This window comes from Carcharodon carcharias, chromosome 14 (genome assembly GCF_017639515.1).
Source record: "Carcharodon carcharias isolate sCarCar2 chromosome 14, sCarCar2.pri, whole genome shotgun sequence".
Lineage (NCBI taxonomy): Eukaryota > Metazoa > Chordata > Chondrichthyes > Lamniformes > Lamnidae > Carcharodon > Carcharodon carcharias.
Window position 1 is genome coordinate 117,876,725 of NC_054480.1, and position 20,071 is coordinate 117,896,795.

Below are 20,071 nucleotides of genomic sequence, written 5' to 3' on the forward strand. Positions count from 1 at the left end.
CTGCCTCATTGTAATCAATAAGACCAATGCTGTCCCTGATGTGGCTCCATTTGCCTTAAATGGAGAGAGGTGAGGAAAATAATAGTATAAAATAAATAATAATTTGGGTGACGAGTGGCAGCCTTATTATCACATTGAATTTGTGTAAACTGAGGTAATTGCAACCGTGTCCTGACTAGCACCAATCCCTCCTCCTATTACCCCTATGCTTGTTGACCTACATTGGTTCTTGATTAAGCCACATCTCAGTTTTAAAATTCTCATTCATGTTTTCAAACCTCTCCATTGCACCTCACTCTCTATAACTTCCTCCAGACTGAAACTCTCCAGGATATCTGTGCTCCTCTGATTCTGATCTCTTGAGCACCTCCAACTTTAATTGTTCCGCCAGTGGTGTCCACGCTTTCAGCTGCTTAGTCCCTAAACTCCCTCCCTAAATGTCATGCACCTCTCTCCTCAGTCTCTGCTCCTTTTAAGATGTTCCTTAAAACCTGCCTCTTTGACCAAGCTTTTGGGTGCCTACCCTAATATCTTATGTGGTTGGTGCCAAATATTGTTTGATAATTGCACCAGTGACTTGGGCTTGGGATATTTTACTTTGTCAATGGCACTATACAAATCCAATTTGTTGTTGTTGTTGTTGTAAAATCCACTTCCAGCTACTCACTCACCTAGCAAAACATGTACACACACTAATCTAGGAACAGACACTCTCATACACTAAGCTAGCAATAGATTGTCTCACACTCTAACCAAGGCCCCCCATCCCTCCACCCCCCCTCCCCCCATCCCCCCCACCTCACACACACACACACACACACACACACACACACACAAAATAACCTAGCAATAGATACAATTACATTGACTAGTAACAGGCACACATTGACTTAGTAACACAAAAGCTCATACACGTGATCTACTAACATAAACTCATCACATATGCTGTAATGCTAATGTGGTAACACACACACACCCCTAGTACTATATGCACACATGCAAAATTGATGACACACACATGAGCATGCACAGATACACTGCAGGTTGATGTTCTGCTGTGTTTAAATGCTGGTGTTTTGGCAGATTGATCAGAAGAGAAGCAGTGAGCTTACTTCACAGCCTCCTGGCTTCACATGATAGAGACCTGAGGCTGTGGAACCCTAAGGTGAAGGTGAAAGTGGCAGCGTTGTACCTGCCACTTCTGGGCATCGTTCTGAATGCCCTCCCCCAACTGCAGCACCTCTCAGGTAAATGAAGGGAGGGGATTAGGAGGGGCTGTGGGGAGGAGGGAATGAGCCCATGAGGAAACTGGTAGATAATAACAGAATCAGAATACATGCTGTTTCACAAGAAATTATTACTAATGCATCCCTGCATTTGGGGTGGGATTTTCTCCCTGTTCCCCCCTCCCTCTCTCTCTCCTTCCCCCTCCTCTCTCTCTCTCTCTCCCCTCAGTCCCCTCCTCTCTCCTCTCCCCCTCCCCCCTCTCTCTCTCCACTCCTACCCCCTCCTCTCTCTCTCTCACTCTCTTTCGCTTTCTCCTCCCCCTCCTCCCCTCCTCCTCCTCTCCCTCTCTCTCCTCCTCCTCCTCTCCCTCTCCCTCCTCCTCATCTTCCTCTTTTTTCTTCTTCTTCCCCCTTTTTCTTTTTCTCTCTGAGTCCTGGCTAGGTGAATACCTAGATGCCAGTTATGAACAGTTATTCACTTGCGTAACTCTCAGGAATAAAATTCAGTTATCAACTGACCCATTCTTCAATGGCAATTGGAATTGGCCCAGTTGAGCTGCTAGCCGGCAACAGCAGTTTCAGCCTGATGGGGAAGCTCTGAGTGTGGTTATGATCAGGGAGTGTCAGTATGTGTAGTGTAAGTGTACTCCAGACTAGCGGCTTTAGTATGAAGCATGGATATGGAAGCATTTTCCACAAACACACTCCTCTCTCTCTCAGATCTGGAACTGCAGCAAAAGAACCTTAGACCTATATTTTACTAACCAGAGCCTCTTATGAAAGGAACAATCCCGGCAAGTATCACAGATGCATCAGAGGGGAAAAAGAACTTGTGTATATGTAGCACCTTTCACAACCCAAGCTCTTGCAAAATGCTTTACAGCCAATGAAGTATTCTGAAGTGTAGTCATTGTTATAATGTAGGAAACAAGATGAGTACATGAGGGAGAAAGGAATAGAAGTTCACGTTGATAGAGTTAGATGAAAAGGGAAGAAAGGAGGCCTTTAGTAGAGTATAGACACCAGCATAGACCAGTTGGGCCGAAATGGGCCTTTTCCTGTGCTGTACATTCTATATATGTTAATTGGATGTAAATATGTTCATGTTGTGAGTCTGACACAGGGATTTGCCGATTCATTCCCTGTATAAATCTGATTTGTGTGGTTGGATGAGTTCTATTTCTGGTTGACCTGCTGCTAAGGCCCAAACTTCACCTTAATCATAATGTACAAAAATATTTCTTTCCAGTGTGATCCTGGAATCTAGCTGGCACACATTACCCAATATGGAGAGTTGAGATCAGGACACTGGACTCATCAGGTGACAGCTGGTTGCTGTGATGTCAGACAGTAGGGCTAGTAGTGAGAGATGAGATCAAATAGGCCAAATAACCTCCTGCATCAGAACCAAGTGAAGGCAAATGAGCACAGGAATTGTGCCAGGAAAAAATCCCACTCCAGGAGCACAAGAATCTATGCTGACACTCTAGGCAGTACTGGGGGAGTGCTGCAGTGTTGGAGGTCCTGTTTCTCAGATGAGGTATTAAACCAAAATTCCATTTGCCCTCTAAGGTAGATAGAAAAGATCCCATGTTCTTCTTGGTATCCTGGCTGATAATTATTTCTTAACCAATTAAAACAGGTTATCTGGCCATTAGCAGATTGCTGTTTGTGGGAGCTTGTTTTGTGTAAATTGGTTGCCCCATTTTCCTCCACTACAACAATGACGACACTTCAGAAAGGACTTCATTGGCTTTAAAGCACTTTGGAGTGTCCTAATGTTGTGAAAGTCAGTATATAAATGCAAGTTCTTTCTTTCTTTCATAAACCAAAGATATAAAATGACATGCATGGTTGGGGCTTAATTATATTTATAACTGCAACTGGGAAAAGATCCCAGTGCAGACACAATAGTTCATACACTTGCTATCAGTGTTCATGCTATAACTCTGGGGTGGGGTAGTGGGTTTGGGGGGGGGGCAAAGAAGTGGGTTCTGTAATCCTTGCTGAACTACTCTAAATAAAACTCCACCCTGTTGAATTACCCATGACTGATGCTTCAGAGTTGACTTCACTGGGTGTGTGAGGAACCATCATTTTCCCTTTACAGGAATGTGAAAAGTGGTTATCTCTGTTTTCCCAGCTCAGTGATGCTCCCTAAACTTTGTCTGTTCCCTATTGAACTTCATTTTTTTTAGATTCTGACAGCTCACGGAGTAAATTGAATGGACACTGTTTGACTCCCAGGAATGTCGCCAGCCTCATATTCACATCGCCAGGTGCATTGACACCACCCAGTGCTGCAGCGAATAGATACTCGACTCCCATCACAGGGGTAAGCGTTGTTAGCTCTTTCCAGCCCACAGTGTTTTTGGTCAGAGTTGGCTCCATGCCTGAATCCAACAGACTAGTCCCAGCTCCTTCGCCATCCCTAGATTCTGCAGAATCTAAATTGTTGTAGAATTATTTAATCACAGAATCACACAGCATGGAAAGAGACTATTCAGCCTATCCTGTCTATGTCAGCTTTTTGAAATTGTCATCCAATTAATCCCACTGCCCTGCTCTTTCCTGCAAATTTCTCAGTTTCAAATATTACCTTTTAAACGTTACCATTGAATGTGCTATCACCACTTTTAGAGGCAGTGCATTCCAGATCACAGCAACTCACCATGTGAAAAAATATATTCTCATCTCACCTCTGGTGCTTTTCCCAACCACCTTAACCCTGTGTCCTCTGGTTACTGACTTTCCTACCGGTGGAGTTTCTTTCGAACTATTCTATTGAACCTCTCATCATTTTCAACATTGTGATTAAATCTTGCCAAACATTCTCTGTACTAAGGAGTCCAATCCTCAGATTATCTCCTTCCAGTGCACGTGCTTTGCTGATGCTGTTGTGAATTGAATAGTTGAAACATCCACTAATAATAGATCAGCACGGCCACACACTGGCCTAGATTGTCCATTTGGCCGGTACACCAGCAAGGGTGGAACAGGGTAGGGATTCTCCCCTTTGCGAGGATGTGGCCTGACCCCAACACTATTTGTTGGGGTCAGGCCACAACCTGAACTTCAAAATCACTCTGAGCTCAGAAATAGTGTTAGGGTCAGGCCCCATCCTCACAAAGGGGAGAATCCCTACCCTGTTCCACCCTCGCTATTGTACCGGCCAAATGAACAATCTAGGCCAGTGTGTGGATGTGCTGATCTATTATTAGTTCCCTGGTCACTACCCCAGATCCTTCTGTGGAGCAGCTGGAGGTGGCCATCGATTGCACAGACTCCCCACCCCTTTTATCATTAACCCTCTGATTCATCCTGGATGTCCAGATTGTCCTGATGTTGCTTATGCCCAGGTGGAAATGTTGGAGCGTATTCCCATCGTTTTGCAACTAACTGTGCCGGACTCTCGTTGGGCCGATGTATCATATACCCAACCATAGGGGCATTATGCCAGTAGTGGGGGTGATGAGCATGTCGAAAAGAAAATTGTTGGGGCGATTGTATTGTGGGAGGAGGAGTATATCTTGGGACAGGAGGCAAATGTATGATCATAGAGAGCCTGGATGTATCATAGGGGGAGCCTGAATGTATTATAGCTAAGGTATATTCTGGGGCACTGGGGGTGTATCATGGCTGGGGTGGGGGGGGGGGGGCGGGGGGGTGTGTGTGTGGGGGGGGGTGGGGGGGCGGTGAGGGGGTGGTGTTGTGGGGGGGGCGGTGGGGTGGGGTGGGGGGTGGGGGGGGGGGGTGGGCGTGGCAAGGAGCAAAGTGTGTGAAGAGCCAGAATAAGAGAGATTTGATAAGGTGAGATATACACATTTGTAATGTGAAGCTTCCTAGGTCAGAAAATGTACCGTATGTGTGAAATGAGTTGATCAAGTAGCCACATTATCCCTGGCTAAGGATAAATCAGAGAGTGTACTTGTTGCTGATCAATAACTACTAGAAAGTATGTGTACACATTGGATAAGGACAGGCTTGGATTCAATATGGTGCCCCTCCCCTCTCCACCCTAGAGCTGAAAATCATTCTGAAACTCAAACCAGGCTCATTCCTGACAGTGATTTGGATAAGGTAGCTATGAGCATCAGTAGTTCTAGACATATCAGGGAGACAGTGCCTACATGAGAGGAGGGAGGAAACTGCTAATGTTATGGAACAGCTAATGGTAAATGCTGAGCTGCCCAAATCCCAGAGGGAAACTTGAAACAGCTACCAAAATGTTTTTTCCAATTTGTATAGTATGAGGAGAGGTTTTGAAATCAGGAAATGATGTCTCTGACTACTTGTGATAATTTTATAGGACAGCAACCATTTATTAAGAGAATAAAGCAAAAAAAAAACATAATTACACTTGAAAACAAGGCTTCACACAGTAAATAGTATTTTAAAACAGTTCCACAGGATCTTAATTTAACTATCCTCAGAGCTAACTGTCCCTTTTTCTGTTCAACAACCAATAAGTTACAATCAGGATTACCTGCAGGGGTAAGGAAATCAGACATAATTGGAGTAATAGCACAGCATTTGAAATTGGAAGGGATACCTGAAACTAGTGAGTCACAGGTGGAGGTAGTGAGGCTTCAGTTACAAATGAAGAAACTTGAACTTGAACAAGCAAAGGAATTGAAGAAACTTGAATTGGAAGCAAAAGAAAAAGAAAAGGAAAAAGAAAGGGAATTCCAAAGGGAACTGGCGGAAAGGCAGGAGAGAGAAAAGACATGAGAACAAGAAGAAAGGAGACAAGAAAGGGAATTAGAAATGGGGTGAGGTTAAAAAAGGAGGAACGAGAAAAAGAGACAGGGAATCCAATCTTAAAAATCTGTCAGTTAAAAAAGAGGCAGCAGAAGGTGAGGAAGGACTTACTTTCAGATCAGAACCTAGTGGGGAGATGTTTAAATTTGCACAAGTTCATCCAAAGTTTGAAAAAAAATGTTGAAGCATTCTTTATCTCATTTGAGAAGATAGCTAAATCCCATATGATGCAGTGAAGAAGGCTATTCTGAGTGCCTACGAGTTTGTTCCTGAGGCATACAGACAGAAATTTCAAAATGTGAGGAAACAGCCTGGACAGACCTTTATTGAATTTGAAAGAGTCAAACAAAGTGATTTTGACAGGTGGATAAGGGTATTAAAAACAGAGGGAATCTATGAAGCCCTTAGAGATGTTACTCTTTTGGAAGAATTTAAAGATTCACTTCCTTCAGTAGTAAGAGCCCCTGTGGGGGAACAAAGGGTTAAAACTCCTAGGCAGGCAGCAGAGATAGCTGGTGATTATCAGCTAGTCCATAAATCAAAACCTTTCTTTCAACACCCTTTTAAATCTGAGAATGATAGGAAATGGGAAGGTGAGAAGATGTAGGTAGTCAAGGAAGAGAAGGAACAGCTGGAGATTTTAAGGAGATTTCATCTCAAACTAGGAAAGAAGGTGTTGAGAGTGGAAGTGATGTAAGAAAGCTTAAATGTTTTCACTGTAATAAGATTGACCATACAAAGTCAATGTGCTGGGGGTTACATGGGAACCTTTTGGAGTAGTAGGGACTACGAAAGGTGCTGTAAAGTCAAAGATTTTAGAATAAGACAAACTGATAGGATTTATTCAAATGGAAAAGCAAGCACAAGTATTAGCCAAAGATGTGAAAATGTGTTCACAGCCTATTCAAAGGAATGTAGAAAGGCAGGTTGCAGACATGTTTAAAGATTTTATCTGCAAGGGAAAGGTCTTTTTATGTGTACAAGGTGGAGTTAGCAAAGATAAACAAATTTAAAGGAATACAGAAGCTAGTAAATTCTTAATGTTATGGGGTAGTGACATTTGTTGGCCAGAGTGAATTTTGCAGGGAACGGCATTTATAAGGGGAATTCATGGAGAAACAAAAAGCATTCCATTGTGTGAGGTGAATTTGAAAATGGCTTGAAAACAAGTGAAGTGATTGTAGGAGTAGTGGAGAAGTTGCCTATTTCAGCGGTTCAATTTAGCTTAGGAAATGACGTAGCTGAGTCACAAATGTTGTTGATGCCTACTGTAGTTGAACAGGCTGTGAAAAAACAATCCTGGCTTGTTTCCAGACTGTGGTAATACGATCACAGACTCATAAATTGAGCTGAAGTGTTTAGCTCAAGGAAATTGATAGGAGTTACAGAAAAAAGATCTGAAAATAAAGCAGTTACACCAAATAGCTTATTCAGAAACCATACTCTTGGACTATGTATCACAGTTGAGGGAAAGATTGAACAGAGCATGTGAATTAGCTAAAGAGCATTTAAAAAATACCACAGTAGGTGATGAAGACATAAGCAGATCAGAAGGCAAAGACTCATAGCTTTGTAGCTGGGGGAAAAGTGTTAGTTTTGTTGCCAGTATCAGATGAACCATTGAAAGCTAGGTTTAGAGGGCCTTACCAAATTTCAAAGAAATTAATTGAAGTGAATTATTTAGTAAGAACTCCAGATAGAAGAAAAACCCAGAGGGTATGTCACATAATATGGTCAAAAAGTACTTTGATAGGGAGGATAACCAAAAGGAATAGTAATAATGAATCACGAAAAGGAAGTAGGGATGGCTGATTCTGAAATTGACTTTCCTCAAATTCAGTTGGACAATGAGGAAGTGCTTAAAAATTTGAATTAAATACTGAGTCACTTTCCAGATATAAATCAAAGTGACTTGACAGAGCAATTGCAGTCACATAGAACCATCTGAAGGGCTAAATTGGGAAAAACAAAGATAGCTGTTCGTGATATAGATGTGGAGAATTCTGTTCGAATCAAGCAACATCCATATAAGTTGAATCAAGGGGTGGTGACATAGTGGTATTGTCACTGGACCAACATTATTGGTTCACTATTGTCCTTTAGGGAAGGAAATCTGCCATCTTTACCTGGTCTGGCCTACATGTGACTCCAGCACCTTTCATAGTCCCTACTACTCCAAAAGGTTCCCATATGACCCCCAGCACATTGACTTTGTATGGTCAATCTTATTACAGTGAAAACATTTAAGTTTTCTTACATCTCTTTCACTCTCAACACCTTACTTCTTAGTTTGAGGTGAAATCTCCTTAAAATCTCCAGCTGTTTCTTTTCTTCTTTGACTACCTACTTCCTCTCAGTTTCCCATTTTCTATCATTCTTAGATATAAAAGGGTGTTGAAAAATAAGGTTTTGATTTATGTACAGCTGATAATCATCTGCTATCTCTGCTGCCTGCCTAACAGTTTTAACCCTTTGTTCCCCCACATGGACTCTTATTACTGAAGGAAGTGAATCTTTGAATTCTTCCAAAAGAATAACTTTCTAAGGGCTTCATAGGTTCCCTCTGTTTTTAATACCCTTATCCACTTGTTAAAATTACTTTGTTTGACTCTTTCAAATTCAATAAAAGTCTGTCCAGGCTGTTTTCTCACATTTTGAAATTTCTGTCTGTATGCCTCAGGAACAAACTCATAGGCACTCAGAATAGCCTTCTTCACTGCATCATATTCACCAGATATTTCTTCTGACAGCGACGTATATACCTCATTAGCTCTACCTACCAATCTAGACTGTAAAAGCAATGTCCAAATTTCTTTTGGCTATTTCATCTGTTTAGCTATCTTCTCAAATGAGATAAGGAATACGTCAACATCTCTTTCTTCAAATTTTGGAAGAACTTGTGCAAATTTAAACATCCCCCCACTAGGTTCTGATCTGAAAGTAAGTTCTTCCTCACCTTCTGCTGCCTCTTTTTTGACTGACAGATTTTTAAGATGGAATTCCCTGCCCTTCTCATTTTTTCTCTTTCCTCCTTTTCTAACCTCACCATTTCTAATTCCCTTTCTTGTCTCCTTTCTTCTTGTTCTCATGTCTTTTCTCTCTCCTGCCTTTCTGCCAGTTCCCTTTGGAATTCCCTTTCTTTTTCCTTTTCTTTTTCTTTTCCTTCCAATTCAAGTTTCTTCAATTCCTTTGCTTGTTCAAGTTCAAGTTTCTTCATTTGCCTCACTACCTCCACCTGTGACTCACTAGTTTCAGGTATCCCTTCCAATTTCAAATGCTGTGCTATTACTCCAATTATGTCTGATTTCCTTACCCCTGCAGGTAATCCTGATTGAAACTTATCTTCTAATTCTATTAACTTAGCTTTAGTTACCTGTTGTAAATCATCCAAAGTTATAACTTCTACTCCTAGACAAGTCTTAGTAACTGCCAAAGCCATTTTGCAATCTCCCACTTTAAAATCTCACAATACCACTCCTGGCTCAGTATAATCCTCAGCCTCATTACCATTAAATGAATCAATTCCAAGTCAATCAAGGAATTATTCCTTTAATATCCCACAAAGAGCCTCCAATTTTGTTAAGGCACGGCTGATGGTAAATGCCAAGCTGCCCAAATCCCAAGGGGAAACTTGAAGCAGCTGCCAAATTTTTTTTCCCCAATTTGTATAGTAACTCTTTCGAGTACAAACACGTTTCCATCTATTTCAGATGAAGTTACATTGTTTCATAGTTTGTCATTGTGAGATTTGAACTCTTGATCTTAGGGTTACAAACCCAGTACCATAACCACTTGGCTATTTAGGCCAAGCCCCCCAATTTGTATAGTATGAGGAGAGGTTCTGAAATCAGGACATGATGTCTCCAACTGTTTGTGTTGATTTCATTGTAGAGTAACCATTTATTAAAAGAATAAAACAAAAAATAAATTACACTTCAACTCAAGAATAACTTCACATAGCAAATAATACTTTAGAACAGTTCCACAGGATCTTAATTTAATTACCCTCAGAGCTAACTTGGTTCAGTAACTATCTTTATAGATATCAAAATCTATAGAATTCCAATAATTTTTACCACACAGTGCCTTTTTTTCCCTTGGGGTGTCCTTTGAGGCTGACAGCACCTGGTTCTCTTGGTATAGCCTTGTTCATATTGTCTTCTCGGAGTTCTGAGCAGCTATCCTACTGCCTTCTGGGAGGTCTAAACAGCTACCCCCCTTACCTAGGCTTCAATATTTCCTTAAATGCGTTCCTTCCCTTTGATCCCGTTACTGTCTCAACCAATCTCTACAGAAATGCTTTCTTCCCAGAATTGATTAAACTTGTTTTTTTATCCTAGCTCTTAGACTTATAAAAAAAACAAACTTACCCTATCTTTACCATACTTACACCTTTTACAACCTGCACATATCCCCCTTTGAACTAAAACAAATTGATTCAAAATTACTCCTGTTATTGTTTTATTTAAAACTCTGATTGAAGTTCTGCTTAATTCATTAACATATCAAAACCACTTCTTACTGTTGGCTTTAAACTCTTGCAGTCACTCTGGCTCTTAATCCAATTACCATATATACAAACCCCAACAGCCTATCTTCCAGTGCGTAAGAAATATGACAGAGCTATTAACAGAAGGAAAATATTACAATTGCTTGTTTTCTTGACACTAAGAAAGAGCAGATAGCTTTCTTTAAGGCCTTTTCTAATCTCTCAGTTTGGAGGGGGCGGTTTCTGAATCGATGGAACTGTGCTCAGTGCACAAGGAGATCTGTGCTTTGTGAGGGATGGCAGGAGGGAATTAAAAAACTTGATGCTGTCCAGCTTCCTTTGCCACTTGAACATGTAGCACTGATGCCCCCCACGAGCTTCCTGTGGCACCATTGACAACAGCCTGTCATATGGATGATGCAACTTTCATTTCTGTTTCTTGCAGTTCTTCAATCCAAGTTCTGCCATGTCAGCAGAAGTGACCCAGACGCTCTTGTACTGCTTCCTGTGGGTTCTGAAGAATGCTGATGAAACAACCATTAAAGGATGGATGCTGAGACTTCCAACCCAGCGTGTACTCAGTTTCCTGGGGCTCCTTGACCTCTGTGTGTCCAACTTTGAGTACGAGGTCAGTGGGTGACAGGTATACAAGTAGAAAAGATTGTTTAGAATTTAACTAAATCCAGTGAATTTACTTCCCAAAGCAACCATTGAATGGTCTTTATTGAGAAAGGCTTGCTCCTGATGATGGTGCCCTGCATTCCTGGAGGAATGGTAGAGTTCCAGGTTTGTTTACTGCTATTGAGCAAGAAAGTGAACCTTAAACTAGTTAATGCCATGTGAAGAGGTATGGCTTGGCACTGCTTCTTATCCATTATAGTAGCTCTAAAATGTCGTGTGTGGTCTCAGAGTTTAAAAGTTACTATCCCGAGAAGAGCTCCTGTAATCATAACGTTCCGTGACTGAGTATAATGGATGTCACTAAATATTGTGCGACAACCCCAAACCAACTCCGTGATTTTTCGCTATGCATTTCCACAAATAAATCATGCAGAAGTTTCACTAGAAAATTGTCAAGTGATCAGATAGTAGTGTAAAACATCCTTTCTGATTGGAATCTTAAACTAGTCTGAGATTGAATTCTGGCCAGTCTGAACCCATTGACAAACCTCCAGAATGCACTGAATCTGGTCATCTATCTGAGCCCTTGTCTACTGAGAAATGTAAGAGGACCAAATGCAGCAGCCTGGCATGGAATGAATTGTGACTGAGCCCAAAAGAAAGTGTGGAAACATCAGCAAAAGGTAGGATAAAGACACGGAAACTAAATCCCCACTTTTCCGAGTATGTTGGGGAACCTTCTGAACCTGGTCACGCGTCTTAATTCTGGTGAAAATGGGGAGAAAACTGAAATGGAAGCAGTATATTAACGTGAACTGAATAATACCTTCAGCCAGAAGGAACTGGCACCATCCTCACACTGAGCTAAAAGCCTAATCTCTGTAATGTTCCTCATCCCAACTGAGAATAAAAGCGCTCTCTCCTTCTGATCCATAGAGAAGAATTTAGGGCTTGTTCCAATGCAGATTTCCCTCTCACTCAGGGACAATTAGCAGTGACAGTGCAACGTAAGCAATCTTTTGTTGGTCCCTTTCCTCCACCTCCCTTCAGTGATAGATTGAGGCCCTGACTGAGATCACACCAACTCTGAATGGCCTACTGCTGCATCTAAGATCTATGCTCCTCCCCAGGACATCGGTAGATAAGGCCTGCTGCAGGTTGAGGCTGTGACTAAGATGCTGTGAATGATCTTTTAATTGATTTACAGACAATGAGATTGCTGCACGGCATCGCCTGTTGTTATATGGACAAACTGACTGGAGCAGCTCTTGATTTTCTGCATCTTGGGAGTCCAGAGCTTGCCTGGTGGAGTCCATGTTAGAGCAGATTGAATAGAGTCTGCAGAGGGAACAGAAACAATGGGGCAACAGGTCTTTTCTCCTTTTGTTTCTCCTCATGCTGCTGTCTGTGCTGTGTCTGAGAGAGGAACTGGCTTCATTATTGGAGCAAGGAGAGAATAATACGACACTACATTTATCCACAGGGCCAGCCATCCACAGAGCAGATCAGTAGCCATGTTTTCAGGAAGTCGAGGGACATGAAGGTGAGGCTGGAGGAAACCATCTTCGGAACCACAGGAGCCCGAAAGGAAATGATGAAACGCCGGGAATATCCAGGTGAGAGATGACTGGCCTCCAACATCCAAGATTGAGGCCCTGACTGAGATCACACCAACTCTGAATAGCGTACTTCTGCATCTAAGATCTATGCTCCTCCCCCCTCCAACATTTTTCACACCCCTTCAGCTTGGTTCAGCCTTGATATTCAAAGCAGGTGCGGTTCTTTGAATCTCTTCACCCAATTTAACTCTCTTCTCTTGCTTGAACCAGTTTCATTGAAGATTGGAGGGGGGATTGAATGTTCTCCGTCCAGCAGATACAAGGTATTAATGCTCCACTGTCACTGTCACAGTGGCAGGGAAATGCTGACCTAGGTCAACAGATGGGCATGGAGTGACCCCCTGAATTAGGTAGGAAACCCATTTAAATTACAAACCAGTGTACTTGGCAGCCCAAAAGAAAGGGTACGGGAAGATATGCTTCATATTATATATTTCTTTTTATGGGATGTGGGTGCCACTGGCTAGGCCAGCATTTACTGCCCATCCCCAGTTGTCCTTGAGAAGGCAGTGGTGAGCTGCCTTCTTGAACTGCTGCAGTCCATGTGGTGTAGCTACACCCACAGTGCAGTTAGGGAGAGAGCTCCAAGATTTTGATCCAGTGACAGTGGAGGAATGGTAGTATATTTCCAAGTCAGGATAGTGTGTGGCTTGGAGGGGAAATTCCATGTGGTGATGTCCCTACGTGTCTGCTGCCCTTATCCTTCTAGATGGTAGTGGTCATGGGTTTGGAAGGCGCTGTCGAAGGAGCCTTGGTGAATTCCTGCAGTGTATCTTGTAGATGGCATACAGCTGCCACTGTGCTTTGGTGATGGGGGGAGTGAATGTTTATGGATGGGGTCCCAATCAAGTGGGCTGCTTTGTCCTGCAAGTGTCAAGCATCTTGAGTGTTGAGGGAGCTGCAGTCACGCAGACAAGGGGAGAATATTCCATCACACTCCTGGCTTGTGCCTTGTAGATGATGGACAGGCTTTGGGAAGGCAGGAGGTGAATTACTTGCTGCAGGATTCCTAGTCTCTGACCTGCTTTGTAGCCACTGTATTTATACGGCTAGTCCAGTTCAGTTTCTGGTCTGTGGTAACCCCCAGAAAGTTGATAGTGGGTGATTCAGCAATGGTAAAGCCATTGAGTGTCAAGGGGTGGTGGTCAAATTCTCTCTTGTTGGAGATGTTCATAGCCTGACGCTTGTGTGGCACCAATATTACTTGCCACTTCTCAGCCCAAGCCTGGGTATTGTCCAGTTCTTGCTGCATTTGCCCATGGACTGCTTCAGTATCTGAGGAGTCACGAATGGTGCTGAACATTGTGCAATCACCAGCGGATATCCCCACTTCTGACCTTATGATGGAAGGAAGGTCATTGATGAAGCAGCTGAAGATGTTGGGCCGAGGACGCTATCCTTGGAACTCTTTTAGTGATGTCCTGAGATGATTGACCTCCCACAGCCATCTTCCTTTGTGCTAGATATGACTCCAACCCTCTGGAGCCCCCAAAAGGGCTGCAGGGCACTGCCAGCCTGAGCTCATCCCGTTGGCCTCACCCACTGCCAACTGTCCCCGACCCTCCATAACCTACCTGTAGATGCCACCAGTGACCCAGCAAGCTGGCATTCAAGTTCCAAGTTTCCCTCACTCTACCATTGGTGATCATGCCTTCACCCTAAACCCTAAACAGTGGAATTCCCCCAAACCTCTCTCCCTGCTCTTTAAAGGCACTCCTTAAAAAGCTACGTGTTTGATCAAGCTTTGGGACTCCTGTCCTAATATCTCTTTATGCATCTCAGTGTCACTGATCAACTCCGGTGAAATGCTTTGTGATGTTCTGCTACATTAGAGTGATATATAAATGCAAGTTGTTGTCAAAATCAGCGAGCTGCCTCAGGTCATTGGTTTGACACCTACAGCTCGCCAGGATTTAAATGAGGCCTAGGGCTCAGAATCATTGCCAGGACAGGTGGCTGGCCGGCTTCCCAAATGTAAAAATCTACCCGAGTGTGTAAATCTGCAGGCGATATTCTAAACTGGACCTTGCCAATGTCTGAAAACCCCATCCTGGCTGAGGTTTGTGTTCCTTTCTGTCCTTTCTCTAAGTTTCACCAGTATTTTTTTGTGTTCAGGAATTGACAGGTTGTTCCCTAGGGTGAGTGTGGGCCTACAGGAGAAATTACGTTGGCGGAAGGACCTGACACAGTGGCGTCAGGCTGTTGATAAAGACAAGTAAGAGGGTACCATTCTCTGGCTTGCTTCATAATGTCATATTTGTTTGTCTTTGTGTTTGTGTGTGAGCAAAATGGGGGTGAACTTGTTCTTGAATGGTAGCTCAAAATAGGTAATAGTGAGTCCGCAGCTTGTTTTATACTTGAAGTTTTGATGGGCTATCTGTTTGCCACGACCCAAGACAAAGTTAATCTCTAATGTGTTTTTATTTGTGCATTTGGGCGGTTGAAAGTGTGTTCATCTTAGTGTGAGAAAGTGTACTTGTGTGGGTCTGGGAGTGTGTGTCAGTGTGTGAAACTGTATGCGTGTATGTGTTTGTGTGTCTGTGTATGTGAGTATATTTGTATGTGAATGTATGTATGTGTGCCTGAGCATGTGAAAGAGCGTCTGAACATGCTGTTATGACCAGGTGGGGAGGGATAGACTGGTTTACCTCTTTACCCCCTCCGTATTTGGCTATAGCAGAGGTTTTGAAATTTAAAAGGATGCTGTATTGTTGATTCAGTATGTACTTGACTATGTATAGTTTGTAAGAATTAAGCCAGTTATTTTTGAGTTAAACATAAGGGGTTCAATTTATTCTGCTACAGCCCATGCAGATAAAATATTTAAAATGTTAAAAATGTACAATTATGTCCTACTTTCCACTAAGGTGCAAACACACACTCAAATCCCAAGCATGCAGGAGAATACAACTTTACAGAGTATCAGATGTTAAACTTGGCCAAGTTAAAGTGCAGATTAACAAATAAAGGAGTCATTAACGATTCAGTAATTGTATCCGGGGCATTGTTCCTTCAGCTGAGGCAGTTGGTTTAAAGTTGTGGCTGGTATGTCCCTTTTCTCCTAGAAACACTGTTTTCTATCCAATGGCTTTCAGTAGAGTCTCTGGCTGTTATAGGAATGTAGACATTTTTAACTGAGCAGAACAGGGTTCAAAGCTTAGATAGAATATTGTAGAGAGCGGGCGAGAGACAACTGCTCACTCCAGCAGCTAGACTATCTTTGCCAAATTCCAAATTCAAGCATCAACACAAAAGGTTGTATCACTTGACCTCCCTCCATATCGATTGTATATTCTAAAAGGAAGTTGATCAGCTCATGAGAGCACAGCTCCTCTGAGCCATTGTATTGGCTGAGGTGATTAATTTTTAATGTTCCAGCAATTAACTCCTGAGTGGTTCAGTCATCCATTTGAATGAGATAGGAAGGAAGCTTTTCACAGCTCCAGGGAAGTTTTTGTCTCTGTTAAGGCCTCCATAGACACTGGCCAGGATTTTCCCCTCGGTGATTTGGGGGGCGGGGTCCGCTCGCCGAGGGGAAAATGACGCAGGACGATGTCGGGAGGAATCCTTAATTGGCCATTGACAGTTCGGCGAGTGGACAGCTGATTTCACTGTCCGCCCGCCTTCCTTAAGATTTAAATGGCCCAGGATAATTCAGGAGGAATCCCCGACGTCATCCTGGGCCATTTAAATCTTAAGGAAGGCGGGCGGACAGTGAAATCAGCTGTCCACTCGCCCACCTGTCAATGGCCAATTAAGGCCATTGACAGGCTCATTAACATAGTTAGATGCCCTGCCCGGCCAACCTTCAAACTGACGGACAGGCCAGGAGCCCCAGCAACTTGTAGATTATTAATGAAATTTCATCCACTGGCGGGACGAAGTTTCATTACCATTTTGTAAAAGTTTAATACATTTTATGAGTTTATCAACATGTCCCATCTTGTGTGACATTGTCAAATGAGGGGGGGCATGTTAATTTTAAAATGTCTCTATTTTTTGACTTTACTTACCTTTCACTGAACTCCCTGAGACAGGACTTTGCCTCAGGGAGCAGTGCGCTCTTTTACGTGCATGCGCAGAAGAGTGCACTTTGACAGTTGGAGATTCCCTCCTCCCCCGTGCTTCCAGTTGGGAAGGCCGCTGAGTGGGCCTTAATTGGCCTGCCCATTAAAAATGGCGGCGGGCTCTGTTTCGGCGACAGGGGTCAGCTGCACGCCCGCCGCCGAGCCGGTGGGGCCCGCCCGCCAGCCAAGGGCTAAATTCTGCCCACTATGTCACCAGGAAATGGAATGTGGCTACACAGATGCAATTTTAAGTCAGCGGCCTGTATTTTCTGTCCCCATTGGCACCGGTCGTCATGGTGGGCGTGAGAGGACAATATGGTGGGAAGGCCAAAAATCAGTTTCACAACGTCGTGAAACCAGTTTGCAATTGTTCACCACCTGTTATGGCGGGCCGCGTTTCTGGCTGCCGGACATTGGGAACGTCATTTTAATACATTTGCATATAATTATAATCCCTGCCCACTGAAATCATCCCCCCACGCTGGATCATCTGGGTCACGCCATTGTGTTTCACATCTGCACATGCACCTGGTGAGCTGCACTTTGCTTGGGACTGAGGTTTGTTTGCCTACCTTGCTTCAGGCAGTACTTGTGGTCATAGTGCTAGGCTTCGTAGGCAGCTCCACATCACTTTTAAAGGGGCTCATGGGCAGGTCTCTACCTATCAGCCCAGCCATAAGGTAGGGCGAATTTTCAATGGCTGCAGGGCTAGGGCTGGTTTGGGGAAGGGGGAGAACAGGTCTCAGGCAAGGGAAGAGGCTGCAGGATGAGAGCTGTACTGGGGAAGGCGGATGTGTGCGAGGGAACATATTGATCTGTGCAAGTGGCCTCAAGATGGTGAGGGCTGAGGCCATGATCTCAAGAGGAGATGAGGCCAGATGGAACTGTAAGGGTGTGTGTGAGAGAGTGATGTACCTTGAGCTGGCAGTGAGTGACATGCCAGTGAATGTGTGATGGCCTTGTGAGTCTGTGAGTTTAGAATGATGAGATGGTTGCCTTACCCTGGTAGCATAATGAGATCATTCATCCTCTTTCTGCACTGGATGGCCCCTTCTGTGCTGCATTGGCATTGACCACCATTGCCACCACCTCCCAAGCCGGTGTGGTGAGATTGCTGGACCTCCTGTGGCCAGAGTTGGGGTGGGGAAGATCACAGTCAGCCTCCAAAAGGCATTCCAGTGACAGGCCACTGAACTCTTCTTGGCTTTTGGGGCCAAGTCTTCACTGGAGCCGTCCTGGGCTGCAAGCATTGAGAATTGTGTGTGTGGCTGCAGTTTAGATGTGGAACCTGGAGTGAGGAAACAGTGAGGTAACGGCGTGGCGGGCGATTCAGAGGCCGCCTGCCAGCGAGACGGCGAGTTTCCTGTGGCTGTATAATTAGTGAGATGGGAAGCAGACGACACAGCGTGAAAAGCTGCCATTGCAGCTGGTGGGTAAAACATCCTTTCTCCTGCCCGCTACCGCACTTAATGCAAATCTGGACGATTCCGCCTAGTGCCTTTGTGTTTCAGTGAAACGTCCCATTTTTAAAAGTTTGATATGTGAAACCAGCTGATGAGATATCAAATTAATATTCCATAGAACACATCTTCGTGACAGCGTGAATGAGTATCTCTATGATTTCTTTGTGTCTTTGGGATTTCAACCCTTGTTCATTTGCCAGCTCCCCAGTTATTGTCACTTTCCCAGGTATGTCAGTGTGAACTATTCCTGACGCTGCAATTTACGCAAGATCTGTGCTATTAAAAGCCTTACTTTGTCCACCCTGTGCGTTCTGTACAGTTACTCCAAACAAACAAGATGGCTGCACCGAACTGATCAGCACTTTTGCTCTGTGGGTTTCTCTTTCTCTTGCTCCAGTTTTTCCCCCACTCTCCTCTTCAAAGGTGCTGACTTATTTTGTGAAATGGGCCAGACATCATGTACCCTTCACAGGTGTCCTTCCTTCATCTATCAGACTGTGACTGTGATGCGTAGGGGCTGATTGGATGTGTCCCTAGAGGATTCATTATATGATCCATCTCCAACTGCCTCACCTAGTCAAACAGCCAGTCACCCCCTCCTATATTTTTAACACAATAAATGAAAATGTTCAAAGAAAAATAATACTTTTTTAAATGCCTCTACCATGTTTTTTTTGGGTTATGCCCAGCATTGTCCAGGAAATCGATCTTTTAATTCCTGACGACTCCAGGACAAGCTTGGAAGGTTGACAGCCTTCGTGCTGGGTTAGCATTGCTGACCTGTCCACACCCAATTTCCCCACACCTGCTCTTTCCAGCAACAACAACTTGCATTTATGTAACACCTTTAAAGTAGTGAAACTTCCCAGAGTGTTTCACTGGAATGGTATCAAACATAATTTGATACCAAGTCATCTGAGCTTGATCACGGAAGAGTTTTAAGGAGGAGACAGAGAGATGTAGAGGTTTAGTGAGGGAATACTAGAGCTTAGGGCCTAAGCAGCTGAAGGCAAAGCCATCAATGGTGGAGAAATGGAGATTGGGGATGCACCAGAGGACAGAATTGTAGAAGCTTAGAGATTTCAGAGGGGTGGAGGAGGTTACAGGGATGGGAAGAGGCAAGGCCATCGTGACATTTGAAAATAAGGAGTCACCGGACAGTGATCAGGAGCAGGAATCCTGTCTGATATTCCCCTTCCTAACCTAGGGACATTCAGCGTGGACCTGTCCTGAAAGCTGGTCTTTCCTGGGTGACTCAGACACTTACCAAACAGTCTGTGGTTTTCTTTTCCCAAGTTCCTGAGGTGACAGAACAGCTTCAGCTAGATTGATGAATGCTGCTAATGGCTCATATACGTCTCTGTCCCTGGGCAAAGTTTCTTCTGACGAGAAAAGTCTCCCCCAATTGCCACATTTCATTGCAAAGGCTTCCTCATGTAGGAGCCCAGGGAGAACTTCAGTGTTCTCTCTCCCCTAAATAAGAATATGGGAGAAGGGACTTTGTGTACTTAGTGAAGCATTCAGAGATGTATTTAATGTGATTTACCATACCTGTCATGGGTCCCTGTGCACTGGTTGGAGAACTGGTGGGAAATCACGTCCCTTCAGTGGAGGAGACCGGACTTGAATGAAGTGCCTCTCAGGCACTTAACTGGCAGGCTTTAGGCCTTCCCTGTGACTTAGGACCATGGCGGTGGTAATCCTGCTCGCCGAGGCTGCCAGCCAGTCAGAGGTTGGGAGCAATGGCTGCTGCCACTAATACAGTGAGGCCTTCATCAGAGATCATCGTGGGATTCCTAGAGAGAGGTGAGTGGAGTGGGTTGGG

At 43.8% G+C, this 20,071-nt stretch overlaps 1 protein-coding gene across 7 annotated transcripts in view; it reads left to right on the forward strand.

The window, feature by feature from the left end:
- Positions 1-20,071, forward strand: part of LOC121286849 (dedicator of cytokinesis protein 7-like) — a 203,439-nt gene that overhangs the window by 127,086 nt on the left and 56,282 nt on the right. For all 7 annotated transcript variants that reach the window (XM_041203978.1, XM_041203980.1, XM_041203979.1 and 4 more), the window contains 5 exons: positions 1,084-1,247; positions 3,425-3,561; positions 10,922-11,104; positions 12,581-12,713; positions 14,832-14,931. In XM_041203978.1, the coding sequence (XP_041059912.1) occupies positions 1,084-1,247; positions 3,425-3,561; positions 10,922-11,104; positions 12,581-12,713; positions 14,832-14,931 (717 nt within the window). The remainder of the gene's footprint in view (positions 1-1,083; positions 1,248-3,424; positions 3,562-10,921; positions 11,105-12,580; positions 12,714-14,831; positions 14,932-20,071) is intronic.